This window comes from Drosophila nasuta, chromosome 2R (assembly GCF_023558535.2).
Source record: "Drosophila nasuta strain 15112-1781.00 chromosome 2R, ASM2355853v1, whole genome shotgun sequence".
NCBI lineage: Eukaryota > Metazoa > Arthropoda > Insecta > Diptera > Drosophilidae > Drosophila > Drosophila nasuta.
Genome location: NC_083456.1, coordinates 5,355,007 through 5,370,237, shown reverse-complemented (window position 1 = coordinate 5,370,237; position 15,231 = coordinate 5,355,007). Strand labels below are relative to the sequence as shown.

Here is a 15,231-nt window from a genome sequence, read left to right as displayed (position 1 = left end):
ATAACTTAATATGCAGGTGAAGCTATAAAATTGAAATTATGGCAACTGGCAACTAATGAACAACAATAAAATTAAATACAAGTACCCTTGCCCTGCTTGCGAGGTCCACCCAATGACTTTATAAACTACAAATGCAAGTGAAACTCCGACCAGCAGACAAAGTTTCGCTTTACATTGCGTTGCACACCTGAATGACTTTGATGTGCAACTTGGGCGTTGCAAGTTGCGAATCGAATGGCAGAATGTTACCCTCTGAGAACTATGTCCGAAACTATGTCAATATTTTACAAAGTATACAGTTTGAGCTTTTTGCTCGTCGCAGTCATTTGTGAATATTTTCATTTTAGTTATCAATTTTATGCTTGGTCAAAGTCACAACCAAATGAGCAATGCCACTTGCAGTAGCACTTTCAGTTGGCTGAGGAAAATTACGTAGAAATTCAAAAGTTACTTCGTCCATAAATTGTAGCATATCAATGTGAGCGCTTGCGAAGTGCTCGTCTCAATCTTACGAGCTGAACTAAACACGAATCGGTTGCTACAGAAACCGATTTCCTCAATTCGGCTCTTCTGGTTGCCGAATCAACGAGTGAACGACTGCCGAGCTTTCGTTCTCTTAGCTTTTGCAGGCAGAGCGAAACGTTCTCTTTGTTGTGGAAACGGGAAAGCATGATATTGCTTGCGCGGCCAAGGCGAGATAGTCAGAGCATGCTGTACTATTCGCACTACGGAAGCTGCATCAAGTGCCACTTGTGACGCTTTGGCACAACAAATGTTAATAAAGCATGCGACAGCGGCTGAAATGAAACCCGAGACTGAAGCAGAGACTGAGCTTAGACACATATGCATGTGTGTGTGTTTGTATGAATATGTGCAACATTGAATGTGCTTGTTGTTTGCTTCTGCATTGTTGTTGGCCAGTGTTGACTAGTGGCCTAGTCGCCGTTTGCCGTTTGTCGTTTGCTGTTTGCTGTTTGGGGATTTGCGATGGCAAATGAAAAGGTTGTGCGACAGTGAAATGCATTTCAAGTCTACTCAAGTGGGTTGCCCATTGTTGTTGTTGTTGATACACTCACACACATACACCCACACGTACAGAGACCAGACAGATGAGCGCCACGTTTGTGCATTAAAGTGAGCATAAATGTGGGTTAATGGGTTTTTAGTTGCTCTTTTCATTACGACACGACAGTAAAATTGTTTTGTACCTTTTTGGTTTTTTGAGTTGCTGCTCTTACTGCTGCTGAGTGAGAAATGCTAATCGAATTGCCAACTGTATGAACTCACATGGGACTTTTAGTTAGCCCAGGGAACAAGGGCTGGTCTCTGATGATACCTGCATTTCCCAAAAATAGTTTCGTACCCATGCCATTACTTACCTATGTCCACAATGCAAATATGTGCACACACTTTAGCGCGCAGCTAATTGAAATATAATTTAATTGCCACGGAGATACGCAGAAATGCAGCCGCAGGGCAATAACACAGGGACAACGCGTAGCTAGAACTCAGAAGCACTCGAAAACATGCCTTGCGTTTTGCAACACTAATTAAATTGCTCGTTGCATAGCTTGCAAGTTATGCGTTTCGTTGGTTACACATACGCACTGTGGTGCAGTGTTTTATGCCATAAAAATGCGGCACAAAGCGCTTTTTCCTAATTGAACATGTGTTTGCAGGAGCTGCGGTTGCTTCCAACGTATATTTCTGGTGTCTTTCTCTGGGCTCTTTTTAGTTCATTAATTCGGTGGTAGTTTCTCTGGGTCAAATTCAAATTAAAAGGCAGCTTTGTCCGTATGTGTGTGTGTTCGCATAACTGTTTGTTCATTTTCCGGCTAATTTGAATATTTGTTATTCTGTTGTTGTTTGCTGCGCAATTTATGTGTAACAGCGCAAAAAGAGCATTTTTTAAGGCAAACACAAATGAAGATATAAATTTCATGCAGTCTCGCTTAATGTAAACATTGCTTTTGTCATACGCCCGCAATTTGTGTATTTTTCAGTGCAATTTGTAGTAGGAATATGTTAACCAATTAAAACTTGTAAACCACTTCAACTCATACATATTGAAGTTATCTATAATGTTAGCTTAGCTGCTGTTTCGCAACTTCTGACAGCAGATTGGCATTAGCAATTATCAAACATACTTTAAGCGTGAAAGATGAAAGGGAAGAGCAAAGGAATGTTTAGGATTTGAAATTCAAGGACGTCTGAACGATTCTCGGAAATAATTCCGCTCACTTTGCACACATTATTAGCATTGATTGGATATCATTATCGTTATTACGCGCACTTATCGTAGTAATAAAGGCTGATCAATTTATAATTGGACTCCTACCATCACGAAATTGTGTTTACATTAAGAGGGTCGCATATACATATTTGCTCTTGAGAGGTACTTCAAATTTATATCAATAATTTCAATGATCAAATTAAGTCATCGCACTTGAAGTGTTTCAAGTAAGAATAAAATAAATTAATCCTTTATGCACTTGATGAAAACGAAGTAACTGCTGCGCTTAAAGGAGGAGATTAAGCGTGTGCCAATGGAAACCACACAAAAGAGTCCAAACAAAAAAACTCGGCTTAAACTTTGCATCAACTTTTCAACCCAGTGCTGGTGGCCGACACGCAAATTAGTTGACACGCTGATACCTATCATCAGTTGTTCTTTAAAGCTGCTGTAATTTCATCATTATGCCCAGCATGATGCAAAGTTACGCTTCCAGAAGCAGCAGAACAACCAGCAGCAACAACAGCAGCTTTTGTTCAATTCTTTTTTGCCAGACTGCAGAATTTTCCAACAAGTTTTACCGGTGCCGGGCATCATCCGGTGGCATGTTGCAAAAACCTGGGTTAAGCAGGAAAATTATTAAACAATGCAGCGCAGACAGACAAGAGAACACACAGAAGAGACTATGGATCAGAAGGACAACAACTGACACGAATGTTGAAAGCCAGTGAATGTTGCTATGCAATAGCAAAATGCTGACCTAAGACCATAAACAAAATGACGCCAAAGACAAAGAGCAAAATGGCCAACTCGAACGTCAGCACAGGCCCAGAAACCCAGAGACAATAGCCGCATCAGAACAAGCGGCGCAAACATGGCAAAAATGTCGTAGCAACCAACGAGAAGTGACTTTCTCGCACACAACATGACAAAGTGTCAGTCGAGAGCCTCAGTCACAGCCACCCGCTGTGCTAGAGTTCGGGTTGCAGTACTATCCAAGCGTACATAGCTAGTCAAATGGAGTCAGCAGGAGAGCCACGTATTTGTCAGTTTGCTTTTCAATTTAAGCCATCCAACCGGGTCATAGAATTATGACTATCTAGCCAAGCAAATAACAAGCAAAAAAGGCAAGGCTTTACTGTACACATTCCCGAGTTGTCCGACTGGAGTTGCATGCAACACAGATCGGAAACTATGCTGAGACCAGATAAATCCCTAAGCTACTTTTGTTTCTTAAAAGACTTGGCGGAATCTTTTTATGTTTGAATTATACTCGCTGCCCAAAGGGTAATTCTACATTTGTTCCTATAGAAAATGTATGTAACAGGCATGTAATGTATGTAATTAATATTAATTTGAATTTAATCGTCTTTCACGACTCTGTGACGACTATATTCCTACAAGCGCCTTTATGTCTTAACATTTTCGACATTTTCGTATTCTTCTTTAAGCTACATACCGATAAACTGTGGTAAGAATAGGAATGCTGATATGAACCGGCTAAAGAAATAGTTTATCCTTATTGGAAAACAAGATTACCTTACACATCTCTAATACATACTTATTATCTCACATTCCTGATAGCTTTGATCAGTTACAAATTTTGGAAGCTTTTCCAGAAATAGTTCTATGTGGCAAATAACGGCAGTCTCTGGCAGGTCTTACCCGTTTTGGTTGCCAATTTGTTCTATTTTGTACTCTATCATATACCCAAGTACCATATTTGGAATATATAGAATCTTTTTTAGAATATTTTAAGATAATAAACTCGTAGTCAGGCACACTCGATTTTAGCTTTTCTACTAGTTTTGTATTATATCTAGGATAATTAAATTTTTATTTAATCTGAAGAAATGACATGCAACATTTTGCATTTACTATGTAATAGCTCGTTTTATTAAGGTATCAGAAAATGTAAAATACCCTTTCGAAGACATTATGTTATATCGGTATTCATAATAATCTGAAGACGCCATCTCTCCCTTTCGGAAAGCTGAAAGAAATTCTTGCTTGTGTGTTTCACATCAGTCATATGATGCAAAGGTGGCCAAAAGCTAGTTATAGCCATGCAACTAATGAAAATATTTTATGTGTTTTTTAATTTGTTAGTATCTAGACACATTTATATACTCACCGCACAAAGTAACATGCATCAGCTGCGCTACTCTGAAAATCAATAATTTTCTTTACCTCATGCTTCAATTGCGCCTCGTATGATTTTAGCGAATCTCGATAACGATTGGCGCAAATCATTTCACTGTTTCGAGATTACAGTTAACAATATTGACATTGATAACAATTTCCCTTTTACCATGTATACTTACTAAGGTATTCGGAACTTCCTATAACTGGGCTGGCGACTCATCAAATCGGGAGAATCGTCAGGTTGGTACTTGGCATTAGAAATTATTTTACCTATTATAGTCTCTGTTCGATAATTGGGTCTTGGATCAGAGGTATGTCGTTGGGTGAAGTGTTTCATTGATGGTCTAATATCTTCATTTGGAACATGGGTAATCGTAGTCATGGTCCTTGTCATGGTTTTTGGTCTTGACAAAAACTTCGAACGACTTGAATCCCTTCTTGATGAAATTCTAACAAATGATTTTTGCTCCTCGACTTGGGACATCTTGAGAGATATGTTTTTATATTATTGTTTTCGTTGTTTACTTTTTATCAAAATTTGTTGGTGTTTTTATTTTCATGTATGTATTTTTTAGTGTTTCTGTTAGTGTATTGAGCATATAATGGTACAGCTTTGTATTAAGTTCAATTGTAGATTGATCTTAAAGCAACAGCTGCCTTGATCCAATGAAATTTAATAATTTTTAAGTATAAGTTGAGAGTATTAATCTTTTCTTCCACTCTGATTGAGCAACGATATCGTTAAGTCGCTCTTTAAAGCTTCGCTCTCACGATTAATATTACTCATATACGCTCTCACTTATCTGAGCTGACAATCGTATGCTCTGCGATTAACAAAAAAGTCACTCGGTGCTCTCACAATAATGACAGCTTTTAAATCTCACAGGTCTCACACTATTTAAAAGCCTGTCACAGCTGACTCTCCGATCAGTTTGAAACCATTATCAACAGCTTAAAGGTGGTTCCGCGTGTCGCTTAAATTGTATTTTTATTTTGAATAACGCATAGTGCGATAATCAACCAATTTTTGTTATTCCATTTTGACGTTATTTCCCAGAATAATGTTGACTCGAAAACCTGTGGGAATTCTTATAATTGGCATGCTGTTGCATTGCGCAGTTCACGCACAACAAAGTTAGTACAAATCGCGTAATCAACGGGTTTTGCAGTGATTCACAAGCTACGCTACGAACATGACTCTATACTTCCATCTGCTACCCTTGCCCCTCTAAGGTCTCACTATCAGTTATAATAATCATTGAATTCTCGGTGCTCATTGGCGTCGCATTCGTCTCATCCGCCTCGTGTGCAATCTGACGCCAGCAACGTGTGAAAGTGAATGACATGCTGTTGGCATCAGGGCAATGACAATCTGTTGGAATCGGGAAAAAAGTTGAGATTAATGCATTCAACCAAATGAATAACATAAAACGAACAAATGTCAATTAATTATCATCTTGTTTATAATATTTATAGTATATGTATAACAAAAAACACTGCTGTGTAGCAAATGTGTTATAAACGTTTTAAAATTGATAGCAAAAAAGCAAATTATTTTGTTGGCCTTGTGAATAATGCATGTGCTTTCATGTAGTCAACTTTCAATTCTTTGCGGGAATTAACCCAGTGGAAATAAGAATAAATACAAGATTAACATGTTAATGAATGACAGTAATAAATATTTGCAATCTTACAAGTTTACTAACAATACCCCCACGTAATAACTAATGAATATATTCATTTCATATACAGATTGTGTGAATCCAAACAGAAACTCGGGCTACTGCTTATCAATCTACGACTGCCCTAGTTTAATTGATCTTGTCCAGCAAATATTACTTACCAGCAATGAGCGAATGTTTCTGAGAGATTCCCAATGTGAAAACGGATTTGGTCGCAAGCCTTATGTTTGTTGCACTCGTGATAAAAACTACGCCAGTGTGGCAACAACAACACCGACACCTGCAACTACAACTACCACAGCAAGGACAGTAATTCAACCCAGTCCAACGTCTGCCAATGGTGATAGAGGTCAGGGAGAAAGCCTCCTCCCAAGGCCACCAGCATGTGGACCAAATTCGTTCCTCGATCGCATTTATAATGGCAATGACACAGCGCTTGATGAGTTCCCATGGATGGCATTGCTTGAGTACACGAACAGTGAGTACGAATGGCACTTATAGAGTAAATCTGATAAATATTGTTTATTTATTTTTTAGAAAGGGGTCAACGGGAGCTAAATTGTGGTGGCAGTCTGATCAACAATCGTTATATACTAACCGCTGCTCACTGCGTAACTGGCCAAATATCCGTCGAAGTGGGTCAGCTGTAAGTAAAGAACAATTTGATTCAACAAAATAACTAACATTTATCTATATTTCAGTACTACAGTGCGATTGGGCGAGTACGATATTAGCAAAGAAATCGACTGTGTAAGGAATGTTTGCAACCGGCCTGTGCTCGAGATTGGTGTTGAAGAAGTGATTGTGCATCCCCAGTACAATGCTGATGACAACAATCGTCATCACGATATCGCTCTTATTCGCCTCAATCAGCAAGTTGAACTCAATGAATATATTATACCTGTCTGCCTGCCATTGGTCAGCACACGAGCAGCCATTAATACCAATGACAAGCTCACCGTGAGCGGCTGGGGTCGCACTCTTCTTGGTGAGTACAACCAAAATAAGAAGACAATAGCGCAAGATCTGTAATCGTATTTCTTTGGCAGCTCGACAGAGCAACATCAAACAACGCATTGAACTGCCCGTTGCGGATCAAGATTATTGTAAGACGAAATTTGCAACTAAGAGAATAAGCGTGATCAGCTCGCAATTGTGCGTGGGAGGTGAATACATTCGGGATAGTTGCGATGGGGATTCAGGCGGACCATTGATGCGATACACGGGTGCTTGGTATTTGGAAGGAGTTGTCTCATTTGGTAACCGTTGCGGTCTTGAAGGTTGGCCTGGTGTCTACACAAGAGTAACTGACTATATAGATTGGATAATCGGGACTATTCGTCCCTAAGTATATCAATTGGAGGAACTATGATTCACGATTTGTCTCACTAGATTTAAATAACAAAATGATCTGAAAAATATTCAAACCAATCAAACGCATTCTAATTATTTCGATTCTTTCAAGAGTTTTATGACACTTTATGTTTTGTTGCCGGCATATTCTGAAACAGCATTAATGCTTATCAGTATGTAGAAGCTCCAAAATTGTAAACTTCAGATGCACCATCGTCTTCCAACGCTTGCCCAAAAGTTAGTATGAATTTCGACGCACTACGTAAAGAAACAAGTAACAAAGCTTCACAGAATTGAGTGACCCGCTATCTAGTTACAATAAAACCAAGTATAGGAAATATCCTTGATCTTAAAAATGTCTCAAATATAAATAGAGAAAATATGTGCGTTTATGTCATATATTTATTATTATTTTATTAACAAGTAATTATAAATTAATATACCAAAAAAATCTAAAATATATTAAATGCTATATTAGGTATATTGGTATGCCACATTCAAAATATATATACAGTACTAAAGAAGCAAGATTCTCTATCACAATAAACGAGTCCTTATGTTGTTACTTCGAAATTTTTGCTGGACTAGATTTAGTCAGTAGGAAATATGTTTTGAATTACATTAACTATTATTATATTACCAATATACCATTATGTTGATAAGATACTAGGCACCATTCATCCCTAAATAGAATAATTGAAGTAGCCAAGATTCACCTTTTGTCAAAATAAGTTTTAATTAAAAGAAAGCCGAGAGCCAAACTTAACCAAGTCAACGCATTTTAATTAACTTGCATTAAATGCGATTTTATCGGCAGCTGCAACGCTGCGTATACGTAATGCGCTTACTGCACCCGTTTGCGGTAATTAAAACGATTCGTGTTGTAGCTGCAGTTGCTGTTGCTGTTGCCGTTGCTTTGGCATTGCCGTTGCCGTTACCGCTGCCTTGAAAAGTAACTTTGGAAAGGCTGCTGTGAAGTTTGCCAGCGGCACCTACACTACGCCCTCTTAACGATTTTCTATGCAATTTGGCAATGCATTTCTATTATTCGCACTTGGCGTCCAGAATCTCATGCTTCAGACCCGATTAAATTGTTTGTTAGCGCTGCGTAATGAGTGGGCGTGGCTATGTTCAACAAAGTAGACAATAGACGCCTCGGAGAAAGGTTAATGAGGCCTGCAGGAGACCCAGCCAACAAAGAAGCAGTCAGCTGAAGTAAAATAAACTACAAACTCAACTGAAATGGAATGAGCTCAACAACGAAGCATCCTTCTACAGTTTGCCATTGATTGCCGTCCTTACAATCTACCCAGACTAAGGGCATTTTGGCTTACATTGTAGTACAGTGTTGAATGCTGGCCAAGAATAGTAATAGGCTGTTCTGTTTTAATTTAAGTAGTCTTTATATTTTCAATTCATAAATCTTAAGGGCAATGCTAATGTTGACTGAAAAACAATCCGTGAATTTATATGATAAAGTGCAGCTTTGGTTATCACTTGCCAACTAAGTTCTAGTCGCAACTGTTGCCAAAAACTGTGCTGCTTGTTGAAAAGTTTCGGCTTTCGGTTTGAGCCTGACCCATGTGTGGCTAAATGGGGTAGCGACAAAACCGAATAAGGAAAAAAAAACGCAGCCTAAATGTTAGCAAAAACTTGTAATTCAATTTTGGCAACTTTACACAAATGCAAGCCAAATGTAATTAACACGCACACAGACACAAACTCACACTCGGAAAATAGAGCAAATTGTAGACAGACAAAATGTTCGTACACCTGCTGGCAACACCAGACCAGACCAGACTAGACGGACTGCCGTCAATTGGCTCTAAAAGCATTCAGAACTCACACTCCAATCCATGTGTAATTTTGTGTGACGGCCTCCAGAGAATTGGTTCTCTTTCGACCAGGCTAAGCGAGTGTGGGTGTGGCATCACCCAAGTCCGACGTAGCGTAATTGAGTTGTGTTTCCAACATTTAAAATAGCCGCTGGCGCTAACGAGCCTGGATCGCAATCCTCCTCACTTTACTGCTTTATTGTGGATAGCCGGCAAAGCTAAGTTTTCCAAATACGTATTGTCAGATGAGGGACTTTGAGAGGGATTAAGAGATACGCATATGTATACACTTGACATTGATTCTCGGAGCATCTTGAAGAAAATAAAACAAAATTGAGGCATGGCCGAGATTTCATTTATATTTTACTACAAAATTAATATTTCATGAAAAATGTGTTGCTTATAGCACGAAACCTAAAACATTTAATTTAAATAAATTCTTTATACATTTTGTAATTTATTCATAAGTCTTCATATCATGCCTAAATGCTTGAACTTCCAAAAACTTAAACTGAAGGCTCAAATTATTTTCTACTTTTACAGTTTCAATTTACATTGAATTTTCTCAAAGTTTTAGTTGTCCCCTGTTATTCAACATTTTCTTAATATTGTAGGATTATGAAATTTATACCAGACATTTTCAAATAGTTATTTTTCAACACCATGCTGTAGATGGATAAATTGGATTACTACGAAATTAGTGAATTTTCAAAAACATAGAAGTAAAAGTAGAAGTAGTTGAACCCAATGTGTCGACTGATATGCACTATAAATCTAAGCAACTTTTGTTAGTTTTGATGATCAAAAAAGAATATTTCACAACATAAAATGAGCCGAGTCTCTAACTCGGACTTTACACAGTGATTGATGGATTGGGCAAACCTTACGCATACACCAATTGGGACGGTATAAAAAAGAGCGCCAAAAAACTCTGCAATAATTTCATTTAACATGCATAGCCAAAGAGTTGCAATGCACAAAGCTGTCGCCCCGAATGGCCCACAGAAAAACCAAATCCCGATTTTCCCACGATTTATGACTTTGGCCTGAATAAACTCATCGCTTGGCCCGATTCAGGATTCAAGCGTCCGTCAAAATGCCAAAGTGGATTTTGGCAGCAATTTTCGTTTTTTACACTACCAAGTGCACAGCGAGTTCGAGATTCTCAAATCGATTTCATAGCCAATTCACCAATATTTAAAGTTTGCCCCGAAAATATGCTTCAACAACTTTGGTAATTCTGAAAATATGTTCAGCATAGGTATTTTGGGTATATTTCATAAAATTATTAATTATTTGTATTTATAAACGCAAATCACTTGAAACACTTTCAGATTTCATAAATAATTTATTGTGTTTCATTTGTGTAAGTCAGTTCGAAAAATTTATATTATTTAATTGTTAAACGATGCTATTAAAGTATATACATTTTCCATGTAATCGAATCAATTCATATTTTAATTGGCTTTTTCCGTTATTGCCCCCTTATTTTCGAATCGCAACCTAGGAACACATTCAATTGCACTATGTATGAGTATGTAATTGTGTGCGTCGTGTGTGTATGTGTGTATGATGGTATACTGCACATTTGATTACCGCTTCTGGGCATTTGCATGGCCTTTAATGCGATTTGGCCCCGACCTCGTTTGTCAATGGCATTTGCTGATTGTTGCCGTTGATGCAACGGTAGCCACATCATTTGCCGATTCCCATTTGCAGAATTCCAGCACAATTTTATTATTTACTTTCCATTTGCATTTGCCAATTACCTAAGCCTCCCACATCGATAGGATAGTAGATTTTCAGTTTCGTTGCTGATTATGTAGCTTTTTTTATTTGCTGTCAGACTATAATTGAATTAAATTTTGTTTTCACATGAAATAAAGTGTCAAAAGAATATTAAAAATATTAATTTTAAACTTATTTTCGATAATATAAATTATTTAAATTTAATTAACACTATAAAGCTACAGTGAATAATGAAAACAACAAGTAAGAAAGCTACAGTCGAGTATTCTCGACTGTGATATCTAACAGTTTTGAATAATAACAAATCTGTGGGGAATTATTCTTAAAGCATACCAAATTAATAATAAAGGTATACTATTACATTCAAAATATGCCACAGATCACAATGTATAATATATGATTAAATTAAAGCAACTTAGACCAGACAGTCGGAACAATATAAAATTATTGTTTAAATAACTTCTATAATTTTAATTTTGTATTTTTTCGTTTGTTTATTTTTTATATAGTTCAGTACATCAAACTCAATCAAACCTTAAAGCCTCTCATACCACACATACATACTGTAGTCCAACATAGCAATTTCAGCCTGTCATGGTTGTGTATCGATGATTTGATGATACAATACTTCAAAATATGCCCCGTTAAAATGCTATCAATTACCATAACTTCAATACTGAAACCCTAACAAAATTGCACGTCATTAAGAATAAAAATCTAAGGTAAATGCTTTATCGATATGATAAGGCAATTTTCACTTCATATTTTTAATTTACAAGCAACATTTTTTTCACAGAGAATGAATGAAAGCTCTTGAAATGATTAAGTGTTTGCTGGTGGCGTTAATAAATTTGCAGCATACTTTCAACAGGGGATGAATTGAACTTTTTATTTGCAACTTACCACACTGTAAAAGGAGCAAAAGTATTACAATAATGACCAGAGTGGGTCAGTAAAGGGAGCGACAACGTAATTTAAATTTATTTAACAACCAACTTGTTAAAATCGTAAAAAAAAATGAACTGCAGTAACAGAGAACAACAACATAAAGTAGCTCATTAAATATCCTTAACGCAAACAACTCAAACAACAACACACTCGCACAAGCCCAGAGAGCAAACAACTGACTTCTCGTTTAATTTTATATAAGTAGGAAATATTGTAGTAAAAAAAACGGCGCGAAAGAAAGAAGAGGGCAGCCGAAAAGAACGAGCCAGCTGTAAAGCCCCAGCAAGTGTATTTTTATTGCGTATAAAATGCATTTTGCAATGCCACAAAACTGAAGTGTTGTGCGCCCAGAGCGAAAGTTACGAGCAAAGGACCACAACACACACAGTTCCTTATGTACATATATAGTACTTATTTATAAAAGAAAATAGATGACTTGATTAAATGGAGCAGTATCTAAACAAGAATGATACTAAGACATAGATCAGATTATAGATATGTAGATTTAAACAAAGATGGACTGCTGAGTCGCTGAACTCTATAATTAATTGATAAAAATTCGCTTTTCAGTTGGTCATCAGTTTAAACTACCTATTTTGCACCAACTCATTATCAAATAAAAAACAAATATGAAAACTACACTCGATAGGGCCCAATAATGAAATTTTCAGTAAAACCATATTCTAACAAAGTTATAATACCCTTCTACCCTATGGGTAGTGGGTATAAAAATATAGCAAATTCATATAAAAACAAAAAAAAGCCAAAATATACGGTATTGTAATTTATTTAATGTAAATATGCGATTTGAAAGAATGTAAATTAATATACCGGAAAAATATCAAAATCATATCGAAAGAAACATTTGGTATATCGATATAGTAGTAAATTTAAAGTAAATAGTAAATTAATTAATAAAACAAATAAATATACAAAAAATACAAAAAAAACCGAAGATATATCAGTAATTCATTTAAAGTAAAGCATCATCCAAAAAAATGGTTGGTTCTTTTGCGGCCTATAAATTTAGAGTTACTTTTGAAACAAATGCTTGCAGCTGTATCAAAGTTGAGTGACATGCTACTCAAATGACCGCTGTTAAACTTCTGAACAAATTCACACATATTGCGTTTAATCTGATTCGCCTGATGCGTTGGATAAATAAACGGGATGCGGTGAAGTTAACCACGCATGTAAATGAGCTGATAATGAGGAAGCATTAGCGGAATTGTTGATGGGCATGTACTTGAGTAATTGAGTAGGACGAACACATTCGTCATTAATAACAATTTGGTTGCAACATGTGCTCGGTTCTCTGTACAAAACATGGCATGAAAATGCTGGCCAAGCATTTAAGATACCATAAAAATACTCAACTCATATATGCCCACTCACGCCGGAAATTGGCGCACACCTTGCAGCTATGCAGCATGATATTAATTTTTTTCATCAGCATCATAAAAACTCGGGAATGACCACCACACGAGCAATTGCCCAGCGGCTGGCACTTTGGTCAGCCAGGTGCAGGGGAATCAGGTAAAAAGAGACAGAGAAAAAAATAGAAGCTCAGCATGCGGAAATTATAATTTATTGCTCAAAGTTGCGGATACTGGCATGTGGCTACAGTGATTTTTCTTTCATTTGCTTTTATACTGTGCACCCTTTTGGAAAACCCTCACGGCTGCCCTTAAAATTTAGCTGTGCTTATTGTTAAACTTTAATATAAGTACTTTTGTCTGGGTGCTAATGAAAAGTGGAAACCACAAATGTTTGACAACCAAAAATATTTCTCAACGTAAGAAGCTTAGCATTTTGTTAAAATATATATTCATTCACTGATGCAAGACGTTTAAAGAACACCCATTAAATCTATTATATAGTCATAGAAGTAGTCATAACTGACATATAATTTATTTTTTATTAGGTCACAAAGGACTTAAAGAGCACAATGTTTGTCATTGAACACTTATTTAACTGCTTGATAACTGAAGAAAAAAACAGAGAACCAACAAATTAAACATAAATTCTCTCTAGCTTTAAATTAGAATTTATTGATTGATCAAAAAAATAATTTGAAAAAAAAAAAGAAATGGTGCTGAGAATCATTTTCAAGAATATACGATTTTTATGTGCGCCTATTGAGAAAAATTCATATTTCTATTTTACCATTTTTATTTCTCTAAGCTTCTTAATGTCATTGTGTTCAATTCGAACTACATGTAATATTTTGGATCATAAATTTTATATCGAGCAATACAACAATCGTGGAATATTGTTTGACAAATGGCATGTTTCCAGATGTTCACAAACAATTTCACACACACAGACATGGATGCACATCAGATAACACAATATTTAAATACATTTTAGCTATAGTAAAAAGGAGATCAAATTTTTATTTTGAGAAATTATAAAATTTAATTGAACCAAAAAATGTTACTTACAATGGTGCTAATGTTAAGCTGACATATTTTCGTTTCCAATTAAATTTCACTTAACTTCATATTTAATAAATAGTCTAAGCGTTTTCTTTGGACAGAAGTCAATTGAAAAAATTTTGTTTTAAAAATCTCCAATTCTTTTTTGGAGTGCAAAGGTGGCCAAAAAGTGGTGTAAGCGAGAATTCTGCAAATAATATTGGAATATAATATAATTTTCAATAAATTGTTTCCGAATTTACCTTTTTGTAAAAAATTGATCCGATACTTTTCGTTTTGAAGCTATAAAATGTTGCATTTCTTTCAAAAACTGTGCCTGATACTTTTCCTTTGCTTCCATATAAAGTAATTGGCATTCGACATTACTATCAGAGAATGGATGTGACTCAAAAAAACTATATAATACTGTGGGCAAAAAGTAGTAAGACTTTGTTCATAATTTTAAAATTCTTTATTTATTCGGCCAAATCTATTTCGTCCCCCTCAAATTAATCCCCCCCGGCCACAATACACTTTCGCAAACGTTTTTTCCAATCCTCGAAATAGTTTTTAAAGAAGATTTCCGGAACAGCCTTCAATGCGCGTAGCTATTCTCGTTTAATGTCTTCAATTGACTCAAAACGATTTCCCCGGAGCGATCGTTTGAGTTTTCTGAACAGCCAGAAGTCACACGGAGCTAAATCAGGCGAATACGGTGGTTGTGGAACGATATTGGTTGAATTTTTGGCAAAAAAATCACTAAGAATCAATGCAGTATGGGACGGTGCATTATCGTGATGCAAAAAACCAACAGTTGTTAATCCATAATTTTGGTCTTTTTAGTGAATTGCCTCACGCAAACGACGCAT

At 36.3% G+C, this 15,231-nt stretch overlaps 2 protein-coding genes across 3 annotated transcripts; one reads left to right on the top strand and one right to left on the bottom strand.

Moving 5' to 3' along the window:
* Positions 1-4,093: 4,093 nt before the first annotated feature.
* Positions 4,094-4,990, bottom strand: LOC132785583 (uncharacterized). Its single transcript, XM_060791736.1, has 3 exons — positions 4,558-4,990; positions 4,368-4,490; positions 4,094-4,305 (listed from the first exon to the last, which is right to left on the bottom strand). The coding sequence occupies exons 1-3, from the start codon at positions 4,860-4,862 to the stop codon at positions 4,170-4,172; spliced, it is 564 nt and encodes a 187-aa protein (XP_060647719.1). The 5' UTR covers positions 4,863-4,990; the 3' UTR covers positions 4,094-4,169.
* Positions 4,991-5,308: 318 nt separating this feature from the next.
* Positions 5,309-7,721, top strand: LOC132786441 (serine protease 7). Of its 2 annotated transcripts, XM_060792974.1 has the most exons (6): positions 5,309-5,336; positions 5,436-5,512; positions 6,131-6,538; positions 6,598-6,706; positions 6,762-7,048; positions 7,110-7,721. In XM_060792974.1, exons 2-6 carry the CDS (start codon positions 5,440-5,442, stop codon positions 7,406-7,408), a joined length of 1,176 nt encoding a protein of 391 aa, XP_060648957.1. In that variant the 5' UTR covers positions 5,309-5,336; positions 5,436-5,439; the 3' UTR covers positions 7,409-7,721. The 2 variants fall into 2 exon arrangements, with proteins under 2 accessions (XP_060648957.1, XP_060648956.1); XM_060792973.1 differs by having other exon boundaries at positions 5,315-5,512; positions 7,110-7,720.
* The last annotated feature ends 7,510 nt before the right edge of the window (positions 7,722-15,231 follow it).

Bases quoted from the DNA above. Each gene is read 5' to 3' on its own strand.
- LOC132785583 (XM_060791736.1), bottom strand. From the start codon at position 4,862: ATGTCCCAAGTCGAGGAGCAAAAATCATTTGTTAGAATTTCATCAAGA. The intron at 4,491-4,557 runs GTAAGTATACAT...ATCTCGAAACAG, and splicing joins AGGAAGTTCCGAATACCTTA to TGAAATGATTTGCGCCAATC. The intron at 4,306-4,367 runs GTGAGTATATAA...TATTTTCATTAG, and splicing joins GATGCATGTTACTTTGTGCG to TTGCATGGCTATAACTAGCT.
- LOC132786441 (XM_060792974.1), top strand. From the start codon at position 5,440: ATGTTGACTCGAAAACCTGTGGGAATTCTTATAATTGGCATGCTGTTG. The intron at 5,513-6,130 runs GTTAGTACAAAT...TTTCATATACAG, and splicing joins CGCAGTTCACGCACAACAAA to ATTGTGTGAATCCAAACAGA. The intron at 6,539-6,597 runs GTGAGTACGAAT...TTTATTTTTTAG, and splicing joins ATTGCTTGAGTACACGAACA to AAAGGGGTCAACGGGAGCTA.